Source organism: Drosophila teissieri, chromosome 2L, assembly GCF_016746235.2.
Source record: "Drosophila teissieri strain GT53w chromosome 2L, Prin_Dtei_1.1, whole genome shotgun sequence".
Lineage (NCBI taxonomy): Eukaryota > Metazoa > Arthropoda > Insecta > Diptera > Drosophilidae > Drosophila > Drosophila teissieri.
This window is the reverse complement of record NC_053029.1, coordinates 5,732,987-5,748,489: the sequence shown is the minus strand read 5'-3', so window position 1 is coordinate 5,748,489 and position 15,503 is coordinate 5,732,987. Positions and strand designations below refer to the sequence as shown.

Genomic DNA, 15,503 nt, shown 5'->3' with positions numbered 1-15,503 from the left:
CCCCTAACTGTTCCCCCCCGTTTAGCTTCCCTTTGGAAACTGGGTGAAGGACTGAGTCCGAGTGGCGAGTCCTTGCCAAGTGCACTGCCTCCCAGTGACAAATGACGATTATAATTTGTAAAATGCGCCCATCTTGTTGTCTTTCCCCCCCACAGATACCCAGATACACAGATACCCAGATCCTCAGGTCCCCCAGGATGCCCAGTTGCCCAGATGCACAGATCCTTGTCGCACCCCCGATATGTTCGACTTGTGGCCTAGATGTTGCTGTCCGGCTATTTTGCCCATTCCCGTGCATTTCCACTCTCGGATTCAGCTTAGTTCATCGCAACAATTGTTGTTGCAATTAGCAGAAGCGATGGGCGGGCATTTTCCGGGCGGTAATATAAGCACAACTGATGGTTTCAATGGGGAAAATTGCACAGCGCAAATGGCCGATGCTCGTGGGTGGATAAAGTCGTATTGTTGCATTTCGCAATTACCGGGAAATGTTTAGCAGCAAGGAGCATTGTTGCCATGCAGAGCTTTTTCAATTTCCATAGGAGCTGTGATATCTTTTTCCATCGATTTGCAAGACATCTTCGAACAACAACAAATGTGTGCCACACTCCAAAAGCGGAGCTTTCAGCACAATAAACGCTTTCCAAATCAGTTTTCGCAATGAAATTGATGGGATTTGTGCATCGAGTGTGCAGAAGCTGTGAAAGAGCATTTTGGGCCATCATTATACGAGACAAGAAAATGGTTGTCTAGCTGAATAGAAATGGCTTAAAAAATGCACACTTTTAAACATAAGAATAATATTTAAAATCATAAAAGTAGGATTTTTAAAAATATTTATTAAATATTTAAACTACTATGACAACTTATTATAAACAAACAATTTATTGGTCACTTTTAACTTTGCTATTAATTGATTTTTTCAAACTTTAGCTTATTGTAGTAACATGTGAATGGTGATGAATCATACATATAAATTAAAACGAGTTTTAAATTGCGTTCCATTGGCTTTTGTAGCGACTGTTGTTGAAGCGTTTATCCGCCACTTTCAAGGACTCTTCAAGCTGCTTCCCAAATTATGGACAACTTTTCTCCGGCTTGGCCAAAGCTAAATGTAAATTAATGAATTGTTTAAAGTACTTAAAATATTTACGCTCAAAGCAAGTGGATGAGCACTGCCACGCCTCCCTCCGCCCTCCGCCCTCCTCCGCGGACCAGAGCAGCTTCAATCCAGGATGCTGTGAGCGTGGGCTGCTGACCAATGAATATGCAAACGATCCACGAAACAGCCCCTCCTCCAAGTTCGTTATAACGCAGCATAAGGTCAAGGAGCAAAGGCGAAGGAGGAGTGGTGGGTGGTGGGCGGAGATAGTACACTGCTCTGTAGCATTCGTAGGTCCAGAACAATGGGCGGATAGTCTAATAAACTCTGTTGGTATTTATTTTACAGCATAAATAGTTCACTAAATATGCATTTAATATAGCAATGTAATACAATCACTGTTTGAGACCAAATGTTAGGAATTATTTTAAGTTATTTAAGTGTAACTGCTCATCAAGCTTGATCCTTGCACCCTTCGTTCCACGGTGCGTATACGCGTTGCCGTCGAACGGTCATTAAGGCAGCGAACTCGCTGTTTACGCAGTGAGGAGCAGGGGCAAGCAATGGCAATGGGTAAAAACAAGAGGACGTCAGTGGCAACAGTCTGTCTTGCGACTTCTGGTGATGCCACCCGTGATTTCCCGCCCACCAAGTGTCCTGCGGAGCGCTGCGTTCCTTCACTCCACCCACGGCTTCACGTTTTTTTTCCAACTGGCTGCTGACTGTTAATGCGGAGCCTCTCGTTCCGTAAAATATGCATAAACAAACGAAACGAACTGACTTTGCCACTTGCTACGCCATTGCTGCCACTGCTGCCATTGCTGCCACTGCAGCTTTTGCAGCGTTTGAGGCGCTGCAGCCTTGTGTCCTTTTGGTCCTGCCGCTCTGTTCAGCTCGAGTAATTAAATTTCGTTCGAGATTCCTGGCATTTCCTTCTCTGATTTCGCCCGAGCTACCAAACTGCGCTGCGATTCCCCGGCGCTATTTGCATTGAAAAAGTGAAAAATCTATTAACGAAACGCGACGGGTAATAATTTATGCAGCAGTAAGCAGATAGCTGGGGTTCATTTTGATAAGGCGGAAAGGTCCTTAAATTGGTCTTGGTCGTTCACAGGGCGAGTCTGAATGGCTGCGAGCATGGGGTCAAATGTCTTCGACGGTCCGCTGGCAAATGAGATCGAACAAGACTGCAATCACTGCCCGGACTCTCTTCTGCATCCTTCGATGCCAGGACTCTCATCTGCATCCTTCGATGCCAGGACTCCCTGCTGCATCCTTCGATGCCCACCAGGCGGAGGGAACACTACAAACTGCCACCAAACTGATTGCATTATCGTATGGACCCAGGAATGAGCGACATGGGAAGACAAAGGAGTCGACCCAGAAAGGTTCGAACAATATTAAAGTTAAAGGGCCACATGAAAATACTTATGGAAAACTGGAACGCCTGTAGGCAAATTTCACCCGACCAATGTGGTAAGTTATAGTTCACTTATATGAGCAATGAAAGAGGAAAAAATGTTACGTATATTCTTTTATTTAGTTTAACTGCTGAATGAACTTATTACATCATGTACCACAAAATCATCAGTCAACTGTAAATGGAAAACGTGTTTGTAATTAGCTTATTGTAATATTTTATTAAACATAACATAACATAAATACATTACAGTTTTTTCATTACTGCGATGTAATTGAATTATTTAGAATGCAACACAGGATTAATTTGTATTTTTTTATAATTTATTATATCATATTTTTTTATTAATCATTCTAATTGTTGTGCAATTATAGTTAACTCCGTTTAAGGGAATTATTCTGTGCATGTTTCCAGAGGTTTTTGTTCGCTTACCTTCCATTTTTTCTGTTCGCTCGGCTGAATCGCTGTGAGGCATCGCAATCGACTCGTGTGTCGGGTGGCAAGTGGAAAGTGGCAAGGATGTGTGGCAAGTATATGTGGCAAGTGTGTGTGGCAAGTATGTGTGGCCCCATGTGTGTTATGTGTGTGCGATTCATTCGGGCTCTTCAAGGCTCATTTATGACCAGCATCGTTGGTCACTTTTTATGCATTTTCCCACGCTGTTTACTTGGTATACAAACGAGTGGCACTTACTTATTTTGTGCCCTATAATGAGCGCTCCTGATGGCCGCTTATAAATTATAAAGCATTCCAACACACACACACACCCACACACACTCGCTGTCGTCCAATAAACTTACCGCTCACACCCAACCAATTTGATTTGTATGGCTTTTCAATTTGTGCTCTGGTGCTCTTTAGTTTCATGCCACTCCGCTGGCTTTGCTGGGTGGATGGGTGGCTGGTTGGGTGGGTGGTCGTATTTCCTTTTTGCTGCATTTGCCATTGTATAAATTTTTGGTATTTGCGCCAATTTCATTCCAAATTGAGCGCTGCCCACAGTCGTTTATTTTTAATGCACCCGGGCCATCCAAACAGCCAAACCCAAGCCCAAACCCGAACCCAAATCCAAACCCATTCCAACCCAACCGAAACGGAACGGAACGAAGCAAGGCAGCATGGACATGGACTGCGCCTCGCAAGGAGCATAGGATGTGGATGCCCAGGTGGGGAATGGGTACACCACCACATCAGAAGTTGATTTTTTTCCACTTTCAGCTCGCCTTGCCTTTATTTCCCAATTCCCATTTTTCTATTGTGGACTAGCTGAGGGATTTCGGCTTTATTTGCTTGTATGTCTGCTTTTGGGAACGGAACACGTGTTGATTTGCCGCACCATAATGCTTTAGCAAGTTCTAGCCTTAAATACCACACATATTCTGCAACGGCAACTGCAACTCAATATCAATTTTCGGTTTTATTTTAAGTCCATTGTGGAGAATTACGATCCCCAAATGTGCAGTGGTAAGAGCATCCAAATTGCGTTGCACCGCCCACATGAAATCGCATTTTTTTCTCCCAATTTGGTCCTTTGTATTATTTGCAGTGTGCATTTTGGACATTGTGTCCTGCCGGATGCCAAACATTCGCTGCGCAGCAGGACACTCAGGCGAATTGCAGTGCTTGCAACTGGATAGGTGGGGTGGGGGGCATCCTTGCCAGGAGTCGGATTAGTTGGGCCAAAACGCAGCCGCAGGCGAAGGCGAAGGAGGACCTCAAGTGCGCTCAAGATTTATGGCTCATGGTGCTCCGCATCTGCGGTTGTGCGCGGAGGAGAATAGCCAACTGCTTGGGAGCTGTGGAGCCATCACATACAATCAAATTGATTGCCTTTTTTTTCATTGTGTATGCCAGCAGGCAGCGCTGACCTATAATGCGATTTTGATTTTTTATTAATTTCTTAATTTGCAATTAGTTAATGACTGGCCGTGGGGCAAGTCGCTGGCCAACAAAAGGGCCCAGAGGTCGTGAACTACATACACATACGAGTATATGCCACACACACACAGCGGGTTTTGAATGTGGAAGGGGCTCGAATAAATAACAAAATGGCGTTCTTCAATATCCGGTGAGCGGAAATTTCAATAAGACAGCCCAGGGAGGCTCCTTGGCTCCGTAATCAGGATATCAGGATATGGGCTCAAATGACTGGGCGAAAAAACTGTGTGCGGGCAACCAAGCAAACCTCGTGTATGTGGGCCGCATGGGGCGTGGCAAGTTTTGAATTAGTTGCGCCGAGAATTTCTGCATAAATCATTTCCTGTTTGTGTCAAAGGAACAAAAAAAAAGACGCAACAACAAAAAAAAAAGAGAAGCAAGAAAAATCGAAAAGGAAAACTGAAGACGAAAGATAAAAGCCTTGCAAAGACAACGACGACGGAATGGAATAAAAAATGAAAAGCGTTGGAAGCTCCAAAATGACATGACAAAGTCGAAGCGATGAACAAAAAATAAGAGCAAGACAAAGCAAACAGCAACAATAACATTAAATTAGCATTTTTTATTACTTGTAGTTTTCCTTGCCCTTTGCTACATTCCTTTGTGTGTGTGTGTTTGTGTGTGTGTTTTTTCGGTTTTTTATTCCGTTTCATTGCCAGCCATTTGCATAAGTTGACACAAGCAGCTACTAAGTAATATTGCGCATTCGACATGTTGGCCAGCGGCTTTAACTGGAAAATGCGTCAGTGCAAAGGCTTTTAAAATCAACTCAAATACTTCTGTTTGTAACTCCTACATAAGGTATTAAGAAAGTTAAGCTTCTTCCATTTTATAAGAAAGTATCCCTTTAAAGATCCTCTGGCGCATTTGTAATACATTCAAAATAAGTAAACCACTAGCATTTAATGTAATTGCAAATTGAATTGCCCGAAAACGAAACGGAAAAGTGCAGCTCTTCGATTTTCCATCTTCGGAAAAATGTAAATGTTCCCTGTTGTGCGATAGTTTAACTGTTATGGCCACTGCCTTGTCTTCCTACCCTTCATTCAGATGTCTGCTGAAATATGTATGAAATCTTACACATTTATTACAAAAGAGCGGAGAAAACAAAAGGCAAAACCCAAGGAGCCGAGCACATCTGCATGGATTTCCACCGCTTTCCCCATCCCGCCGCTCCACTGCTCCACTGCCTCGCTTGTCCACTGGTCCACGTATAAATTTTATGTACACTTACTTACTTCTGCAAACAATGAAGGCTCCGTGACGTGACTTAGTCCTGGGGCTGGTCAGCTGGAACCGTCGAGTCCAGCTCGTCTGCCATTGCCGACCATCCTTCCATCCTGCCATCCTCCCATCCTTCCATCCGCCTTCCGTTTCTGGGTCGTTGGCTGCCAAGTGCAACGATTTCGGTTTCCATTGGCATTATGTAGTTTAAGATTTCACCCGAATGGGCATGCATATGTGCACTCCCTTGTATTTACATATATATTTATGGCTCTTGGGGCCGGGCTAAAGTGAGGCATGTCCTGCGGCCAAAAGATATTGTAAACATCAAGGCATCTCTGTGTCCTTTCTTGTAAGGGCTGCTGTCACAGGATAGTCATCTCTTCGGATAATTGAAAACTTTGGTGACTTTTCAATAACCTCTTGCAGTTCGGGGGTTGTCAAAATATCTAGCTATGTGAATTCGTCCCTAAAATGTGAATTATAGTAATTCAAAGTTAATAAATAAATACATTTCTTCTTCACTTCTTCATCCTTAAATATCCATTAATGCATTCAGCAGTCTTAAGTAAAATTCTGTGGTAATTGGGCAATATATAGTAATTTACCTAGCCATCCCTCCGTAATTCACTTGAGCTTATTAATTAAAGCGCATCAAATGAGCTCATCACTCATAACTCACCACTCGACGCACCCGGCCATTAGGTGGCTTTAAGTCGCAAATAAGCTTTAAGTGGCCACTCGTTCGAGGCCCCACTGTGCCCTGCCCCCCCTCCGAGGGAATCCATCTGACACTGTGTCCTGGTTCCGCCCCTAACAACATTGTCAACATCGAACAAATCGCTGCCATCAGTTCTGTGCACATTGTTTAAAGAACATTTTAAAATTCAGCAGGAGCAGCGGACTTGTACGCTTATGTGCGAGTCCTGTTTGCCTCCTTCGCTCTGTATATTATTTCATACGCACGCTTCTTAAGCATGGCAATAAATTTTCGTGCGAAATTTTCATATGCGTCGCCATCAGCCCAAGGGGCGGGAGGCGGAAGGCGCAGCCACGCCCTCCCATCCTGACCCCCAACCTCCCACAGGATGTCCGCACATCACGCGTCCCTGCGGCTTCGCTGGGACAACGTGGCATTCTTGAAGGCCCGGCTCCTTGGGTTGCGTGCCAGCTTGTTTCGCTTTTTGTAATTTTCAATTTAAGCAGCACAACGTGTTGCTCGCCCGCTCGCCAACTTGCCACATTGCCACATGGCCGCGTGGCTACACTAAAGTAAATAAACATTACATTTATGGCACTTGTTCGCGGATCAGCATGACTTATGCCTTGGTCTTCCACCGTGAGAGCTCATCCATAATCAAGTTGGAAGTAATATATAATTTAGTAAATATTTAGAACAAAATCGGCAGATTTCTGAGTGTACTGCCCCCTGTTTGTGCCACGCCACCAGCCACCATTTTGGGGCAGCCATTTAGTGACAAATAAAGTGCCGTCGTATGCGTGTTAATTTCGCAACTCTTAGCAAATGACGCATACGACACGTGTGCCCCGGGCCCAGCTTAGTTGCAATTTATTTGGCGTTACGGGCTACAAATTGATTATTTTGTTCTCGCATCTTTATGATCCCTATTACCGACCCTTCAAGTGCCGATTTACGAGCCCGCCAATCGCATTCTCGCCTCGCATTTTATGCGACAGCCACAGTGAATTTATCGCCCTTTTGCCGAGATGACCTTAAAAGAAGCACACAATGTACATAGTTGCCAGTTGCCGCTCGCAGTGCCCTTTATGATTGCCACAAATCGCATTATGACTTCATTTTTATGCCGCCGCGTTCATAACGTTTATGTAGTGTTAAAAGTACTCACAGCCCTGCCATTCTGGCGGACCACATTAAATATTTAATTATCCGCAATGATCTGCAGACGTGCCACTTGTTGCATGCCACGTCGTCCTGTGTCACCTGCGAACCCGGGCAAATTGCCACCTGCCAGCCTTGCACTTGTCATTGTCACGGGTCTTGACCATCTGCCTCGCTGTTGATTGTTGGAGCCAAGGGGGTTTGGGGATTTGGGGATCTCTGGCTTTAACGTCACTTCCCAAAAATTGCTGCCCCACTTGCGGGTTGCAAGTGCAGCTGCTCCTCTTGCTGCTGCTACTCCTGCTGCTCCGATTGAGCCATTAACGAAATCCCAGCAGCAACAAATTGCTTTTCACCCGGCACCCAAACGCTGGCCTGAGATTTTCCATTTGCCACAGGCAACAATCGAAGGTCGAAACCGAATAGGGGTCTGCTATTAATTGACCTTTGGGGAGCCTTTTGGATCTTTTCAAGCATCACTCATATATGAAAGGTTGCTGTCAGTGCAGCAATCATTATAGACGGTCAAGGACTCTAGGGCTCTGGAGTATTGCTGAGGGGTATGGGAGTAATGGGAATACCTTAAGATACCTATGCTGGCATTGGACACAAATAACTTCTTTCTGCAACCACATGCTGCATGCACAGGATGGTTGTGCTGCGCAATTACGCAAATTAGCTAAGTGAAATTCAATACACTTTGTAACGGAAGGGAAAGGAGGTGGGTGAAGGTGAAAGGAGGTGAGAGGAGGTGAAAGGAGGTAAGAGGAGGTAAGAGGGGGTGAGAGGAGGTGAAAAGAGGGGAGAGGAGGTGAAAGGAGGGGAGAGGAGGTGAAAGGAGGTATTCAGGCGCACATTATCATTCCCAGCCTGAGCGCATGTAATTGCCAGTAAATTGACGTGATTGAATAAGCCGCACAAAGGGTTTCTCTGTGCAACACACAACTCACACACTCCACGCCACCAGCATGGGGCTGAGAAAATACAAGAAAATAATAACTCAGCACCTACGAATTAAATACAATATATGTATGAAATTATGAAAGGAGGTATAAGAAAAGATTACGGAAAATATATATAGTTTCCTTTCACAAATAATCCCTGCGTGCAAATAGTCAAGTTTTATCACTGTTTTATTTAGTATTTACTTGCATTATATTTGCTTTATTCTGGGCACTTTTTTGTTTGCCATTTATTTGATTTATGTGTGTAGGGTGCTTTTCCTTTTTCCCCTCAAATTTTCTTATCGCTAACCATATCGAATTGACCGTATTTTATGCCTGTGCTGGCATTTCTTGGTGTGCCAAGCAAATTGAAAACAATTTGTACTACAGGAATTTAAGCAATCAGCTCACGTTCACCACATATACATATATATTTGTATTTAATACATTGAAATATTCGACAATTATCGACGGAAAATCTGTTGCCTGGTAATTAAAAAAAATATATATGCATATATTGTGGATCAAATCCCGTCTGATGATGGTTTTTTGTGCCATGGTCCCTTTTATGTTCTCTTGTAACTTGAGAAGTCCATGGTCCTAGGGCTTCAAGGCAAATGCCTCAAAAAAGGCAAAGTTGATGGGTATAAGAAAAGAAAGTTTAACACTTGCTCATGCTGCTGTGTATATTCAAGGTTGGCTTAGAAACGCAAACAAAAAAACGCAAAAAAAAAGGTGACCGTCATTTGTTTTCTTGACACTCTTGAAGGCTTCTCAACAAGAGGCGGCTTAGTTTTTTTTTTTTTTTTTTGTCCTAAAGGGTTTTGGGCCAGTTTAAACATTGCTTTATACTCTACGCATTTTTGCATAATGCGATTTTCTTGGGCGACCAAAGGGTTTTGTCACTAAATAAGTCGCAAGTTGATATTAATAACATCTCATTATCGCATCGTTTTAATTTCAGCGCTCAGATGAAATATGTTCGCATCGTCAATTTATCATAATGAAGACAAACGACGAGAAAGGATGACCTTCAAAAAAGTATTATCCAAGTTTTTAAGTTGCGGCACTTGTAATTGATGAGCTCAGCATCCACAGATTGGCTGGAAAGCGATTAGTGAATATTAACTGAATAATATCTTGTGCCTATGAAGAAATTTACAATGAGCTTTAAATGAAAGGAACAATTTTAAGCAGAAATATGAAATACATGCGACATTTTTGGAACCTTAACACAAATGCTGTGTTAGTGCGAATTTTCCAATTGACTGGGATGAAAGGCAATCAGAGTCACAGCGGCACGGACCCAAAGTGTCTTATTCTCGGTTCACTGGCCAGAATGGTCGAGATGATTGACTTCATGCAAATGTTCTTGTTAGGACCCATGTCTGGTTGGGAAATTTGCATTCGACTTGTTTGACCAGTCTGGCCAGCATTGGAATAAAATTGAAATTGTTACCTCGTCGAACGCTTCAATTTAATTAATTAGAGTACTGACAACAAGTCTGCTTTTGTTCAAATATATCTCGGGTTCCTTCCACATTCTCCGACTATTAATGTTTAACCAATGCAAAGTAACAACAAATATACAAATGCCTTCTCATACTCGCAAGTATGCACCCCATTTTGTGGTCCCTTTGCCAATTAAATGTTTAAGTTTGGTATGGAATTGTATAGGATAGTTGGCAGTCTTGTCATAGGTACAATTATTTTCTTTAGTTTCTGAACATTTTTGGGTTTTGTTGTAACAATCGCATTTTTCTTTAGATTTTGCAGCAGTGGCTTACTTAAATAAATGCAGTAAATGGCAGGCATTTCCATTGCACAGGAAATTCCATAAATTTTCAAGCTGTAGCTTTATCGATCCTGCCAGTCTATATCTCTGCAGCGCGTTGACACCGCCAGACGCTCGGCATTATTGAATTTATGCACTTAACGATAGAGTCAGCAGAGTGTAGCAACACTGCCGCAGAGGAAGCAGTGGCAACAGTGCGTATACGCAATTAAATTCACAATGTCTTCTGACTCGCGTGGGATTGTGGGATTGTCTGTGCGCGAGTGCATAAAGAATTACCGGAAATGAGATTGTTGCGGCTTTAATTTCGCCCAAGTGATTTAAGATGACCAGCGGAATGAATGGATTTCGCGTGCCATCGAACGGTTGGGGGCAATCCAAAAGTAACACATATTTTACTGATTATAGGCTTATTTTGGCGGCACACATGGTGAAGCTGCAGAATATAAATACATGTTCACATAGCCTTGGCACTCATGAGTAATTGTACTCACTTGTAAGTTCTTGCAGAGTGAATTGACGAGTATGTAGAAATACAACGAATGGGGGAAAACTTCTTCACATTGAGGCGGCGGCTGCCGATTCCTCATTAGCCACTATGATGGCCTTCTCAATGGCTGCCTTCAGCTTTCTGATGTCCGCATCCAGGTAAATAAGACGCTCGTACCTGGCAGCCAGCTTGTTGATAATGCCACCGAGTTGATTCCTCAGGATGAGCTGCAGTTCCTCCTCGCTGGGACCAACGAATGACTGGCCCCTCAAAGTGCACTGGAACTCGTCCTCGGCCAGCGCCTCTGCCACATTATCCTCGGTGACGTCCTGCTGCTTGCGCAATCGGCTCAACTCGTCATCCAGATCAGATCGCTCCATGGTCATGGCCTCAAAGGCGGCTATCTTTTGATTCAGTTCCGGATTGAGCACCACGCCCGGATTGATTAGGCGGCCAAAGCCCTTTGCCGATCTGGACATTGCAGCACAGTGTGGTTGCACAGTTGAAAGGAGTTTGTGGTTGGTTTTCTAGGTGGGGAGCAGTATTTGATTTCACTTAGGGGTAAATTTGTTCCTTAAATCCGAACAGTTTCTAGCTAGCTACTTATGATTGGTAAATACGTGTTGCTGGCGTCCATTGAATACTCGGGATAAAACCAAAGACTGTACAATCGTTTAGAGCAAACTGGTCTCACATGTCTCACCATTTCAAAGTAGTTGTTTTAAGATGAAAATATAGAAATATATGTTAAATATGTCAATAATCAACAAAATAGTTAATAGTGGCTAGCCAATTTTCGTCTTTAGGTGTTGACATGTAAAGTCTTCCTTGAGTAATCGGCATTCGTGTTCCCTTCTTCATTCATATGCTAATCAAATTTGGCAATCAAGAGGAGCTTTATGAAAAAGAAGCCTACCCATGCATTTAAATAAGAATAACCGCGGTCCCTTTTGAGGTTCACGTGTACATTTGAGGCGGAGAATATTTGGGAATATATACAACTCGGGGCGCGTGTCCTAATTAATAAGACCACCTCGACGCCATCATTGCCATTTGAGCCCAGTGGATTGTTGCTCCTTTTTTTTTTCTTTTTTTTGTTTTTTTGTTGGTTACAAGTATTTCCCAGCGGCATTTCGCGAAATGCAAAAACAACAAGCGCGAAGCGAACACAATGGACGGAGTGTAGCGCAAAATGATGAAAAGAAACAAAGGAGGATAGAGATATCTCATTATGGACAAAAGCAGGCCAAAAACCAGTCCAAAAATAACAAAAAATAAAATGAAAAAATTATGCAACCGAAACAAGAAACAAAAAAAAACCCAGCTGGCCTGTTTATCCTCCCCAATCCTGCCAAATCGACAGCCGCCCCTTGACCAGTCTGCGTATTTCACGAATTTGTTTACAGCTCTCGACGTGGAGATCCTTGTTCTGAGGTCCTGCGAAACACGCGTGCCGAAAATAATCAAAATATAATAAGCAGACTCTTCGAGGCGCTGCCAAATGAGGCATGTAATAATTTTTGCCCTGGCCGAGTTCCCAGTCCCCTTCTGCTGTACTACTTCTACTGGGCGTAAGATAAGATTTATGGTGCGCAGTTTTCCGCTCTAATTGTGAGGTATGCTGTTTGTAGGGGTATGTTGTTTCATTTTTTTTTATCAAAAAAAATTACACATGCATTTATTCAATAGATTATTGTTACATATGCTCTAATAATTAATATGCAAATTTGCATTCGGCATTCATAGCAATAATGAGTGCAATGGGTAGTTTGTTTGGCTGTCAAATAATAAGATGAGATTTAAATGATGCTCTTGTTAAGATATATATATATAATATATATCTCAGGCTGTAATTTCATCTCACTACTTTTGTGTTATAAACTATTGCACAGTATCTGATATTCGGGAGCCCTAGGATACTTGTCAAATTAAGCAATTTCCAACTCAGTTATGGAAGTAACATTTTTACGAGTAGTTCACAAAACAATTCTATCCACTCGGATTTTTCTCATTTATTCGTTTGCTCTTGGCTTTGCCAGCTTAATAGGCTTTGCACACTTTTAGGTTATCTTCAGTCAGTCTTCAGTAAGCCGGATTATTGTAGGATTTCATGGGGTTTTCCTCGACATTCCTCTATCACTCGGCCTCTTGGTGGCGCACAATGTGAGAGCAACAGCCAATGTAGACTACATCTGCCTACAGTTATGCAAATCACTTGCGGCGAAATTTGCTTGACTAACTTCCACTTCTTTCTTGCGCCGCAAGGTGGTCAACTTAAAATTGCAAACGGAAGTATAGGCTCGGAAATTCGTCCTTGGCAAATGGCAAATGGAAAATGGGATGAAGGAAAATGGGAAATGGGAAAGGGCTAGAACGCGTGCACCTAGTTTGCCTTAATTTCCGCTTTATTCGGTAAATATATACATACGTTGCCGGGCGAGTGCTTTTTAATAAGTTAGTTGCCCGACATTCACGCTGCTCTGTTTTCATCTCGTCGCTCTGTGTGCTCTCGCATAATTAAAAATGTACACACGTGCGCTCACAAGGAGACCACGTGTTAGGGCGGCTACAGGATGATGGCTGGTGGGTGGTGGCTGGTGGGTGGCTGGTATCCTTGTGGTTTACCTGCGGTAAAGGATGATGATAGGTGCGGAAGTCAGGGGGGGGAGTCAGGAGTGCGGACTGCGGACAGGTTATATTTACTTGCCGCCCAGCTGCCTCGCTGAAAGTTAAAATACAAAAACCTTCGCATCATCATTGTTGCTCGGGGCGTATACTTAATGCGCGGCAGCGGCAACCCGTAGATGAAGTCGTCGAGTAAGTTGAAGAGCTCACGCGGAAAGTTTTTGTTGAGAAAATAAATGCAAGCTCGTAACATAAGACAGACTGGATGGAAAACGCAGTTGTAATCGTAACTATTGGAAATTTAACACGTACGCAAAATGTATCATTAAAATGAGTCTCCCATTTGAACTTATGGCTTCATTATCTATTTATTATTACTTAAATTTCCTCCAATTTATTTGAATTCAGCCTGGCGTTGTTGTGTGTCAGTTAGAGTTGGATAAAACACGTCCAATTCAACAGAAAAGTTTCGTTGGGAAATCGAGTAAAATGTAAAATCAAATGTGCGGAAATGGAAATAGCTACCCAATATGCTTAACAAACATTTCACCGATGGGAAAAACGATATTTGGAATATTTAAAGGTATATATGATCAAAACTAACGAATTTTGTATGAACCGTGCTGCATGTTTTTTTTGGAATGAATTCGCAGCGGATAGTAGATAGTGTTTTTTTTGTGAAATTCCTGGTAACCTTTTTTTCGACGCTTAATTGGGAAACTGCCTTCGCGTAGGCGGCTGATGTTTTCGAGGGTTTTGTGAGTTCCTGGATGAAAATCAATTAAAATCGTTATTCAATAATTGCTTGCATGCAAAACCAGTTGCAGATACAAATGCCATTCATTAATTTGAATTCTAGCTGGGTGGGGTGACATGCCGATGATTTACCAATTGAAAGTTCATTTCAGCTGTCATTTGGCGGTTAATTGTGAAAACTTGATTAACATCGGTTAATTGACAGTTTGGAAACGGGTAAATCGCGGTGTTTTTTTTTCATCGTTTTAATTAATCAAATTCGTAAAACAGCTGTTATAATAGATTTAATAAAGAACTTGCTCATTTTGAGTTTTTTAATTAATATAATGGGTTTGTGGTTTTTCCCTTATATAATTAAGTTAATTAAGTCCAGTTCCATCAGAATTTTAAAGTTCTTCGAAGGACATGCATTTTTTGAGTAATTGAAGGACTTCATTTAGTTTCCGAGTTCAATTCAAGGTAACCCTATTCCCCGTTTGGCTTCTACACTGCTGGCAATTAAATATTTTTGCCGCAGTTTAATTAAATGCACTAGTTTTGATGGCTTAAGAGGCCCATAGAAATATTTTTGGCAGCTGTCAACTGTGGTACCAAAAACGTGCATGGGCTTTCAGCGAGGCGGGAAACCTTGAAAATGTTGAGTGCTGATTCAACAGCTAACTGTGGCCATGCCACGCCCACCTCCCCCACGCCCATCCATAATCCATGGGTGTGTGTGTGTGGGCGTGGCCTGCCAGCACTTACCGCCGCAGCTGATTGTGCGTGACAAATTTCGTGTCAGCAGTTTGGCATTTTAACGCACTCGCATTCGCACTGAAAACTAACCAAAGTTCGGATCTCCATAAGCTTGCAGCTTAGGCCCATCAATTCTGGCCGTATGTCCAAAAAACTCCATTCGCCACCCTTTTTGGCCAACATTTCCAACTCAATTAGCGCTCGCACAAGCTTTTAGCCAAACTCAGTTATTATTGCCAATGGTGTTGAATTAAAATGTGCACATTTCGGCTGCAACAAAATGCATTTGAATTAGCGCGAGCATTGCACACCGTGCAGTTTGCTGAAATATTAATATTTGAAAACACACAATTTACTGCTCTTTGCCATTGTTTATTTTGCATATAACCAGAAACAAACAACCAGAATTAGCTGATCTAACATATCTATCTACCTATCTATCTATCCATCTATCTATCTATCTATCAATGATGACAGATTTTACTGAACTGCCATTCGAACCACCGCAAATGGTACGCCAACCAAAAATGGAAATTCCAAATAATCGTAAAGCACATAACTATACTTTTAGGAATGCTTAAACGTATTTTATCGCTAATTAGCGGCATAGTTA

General features: G+C 42.5%; 1 protein-coding gene across 1 annotated transcript; it reads right to left on the bottom strand.

Moving 5' to 3' along the window:
* Window positions 1–10,185: 10,185 nt before the first annotated feature.
* Window positions 10,186–11,402, bottom strand: LOC122626371. The gene is made up of 2 exons (XM_043806613.1): window positions 10,779–11,402; window positions 10,186–10,720 (listed from the first exon to the last, which is right to left on the bottom strand). The coding sequence occupies exon 1, from the start codon at window positions 11,251–11,253 to the stop codon at window positions 10,843–10,845; it is 411 nt and encodes a 136-aa protein (XP_043662548.1). The 5' UTR covers window positions 11,254–11,402; the 3' UTR covers window positions 10,186–10,720; window positions 10,779–10,842.
* Between the last annotated feature and the right edge of the window lie 4,101 nt (window positions 11,403–15,503).

Bases quoted from the DNA above. Each gene is read 5' to 3' on its own strand.
- LOC122626371 (XM_043806613.1), bottom strand. From the start codon at position 11,253: ATGTCCAGATCGGCAAAGGGCTTTGGCCGCCTAATCAATCCGGGCGTG.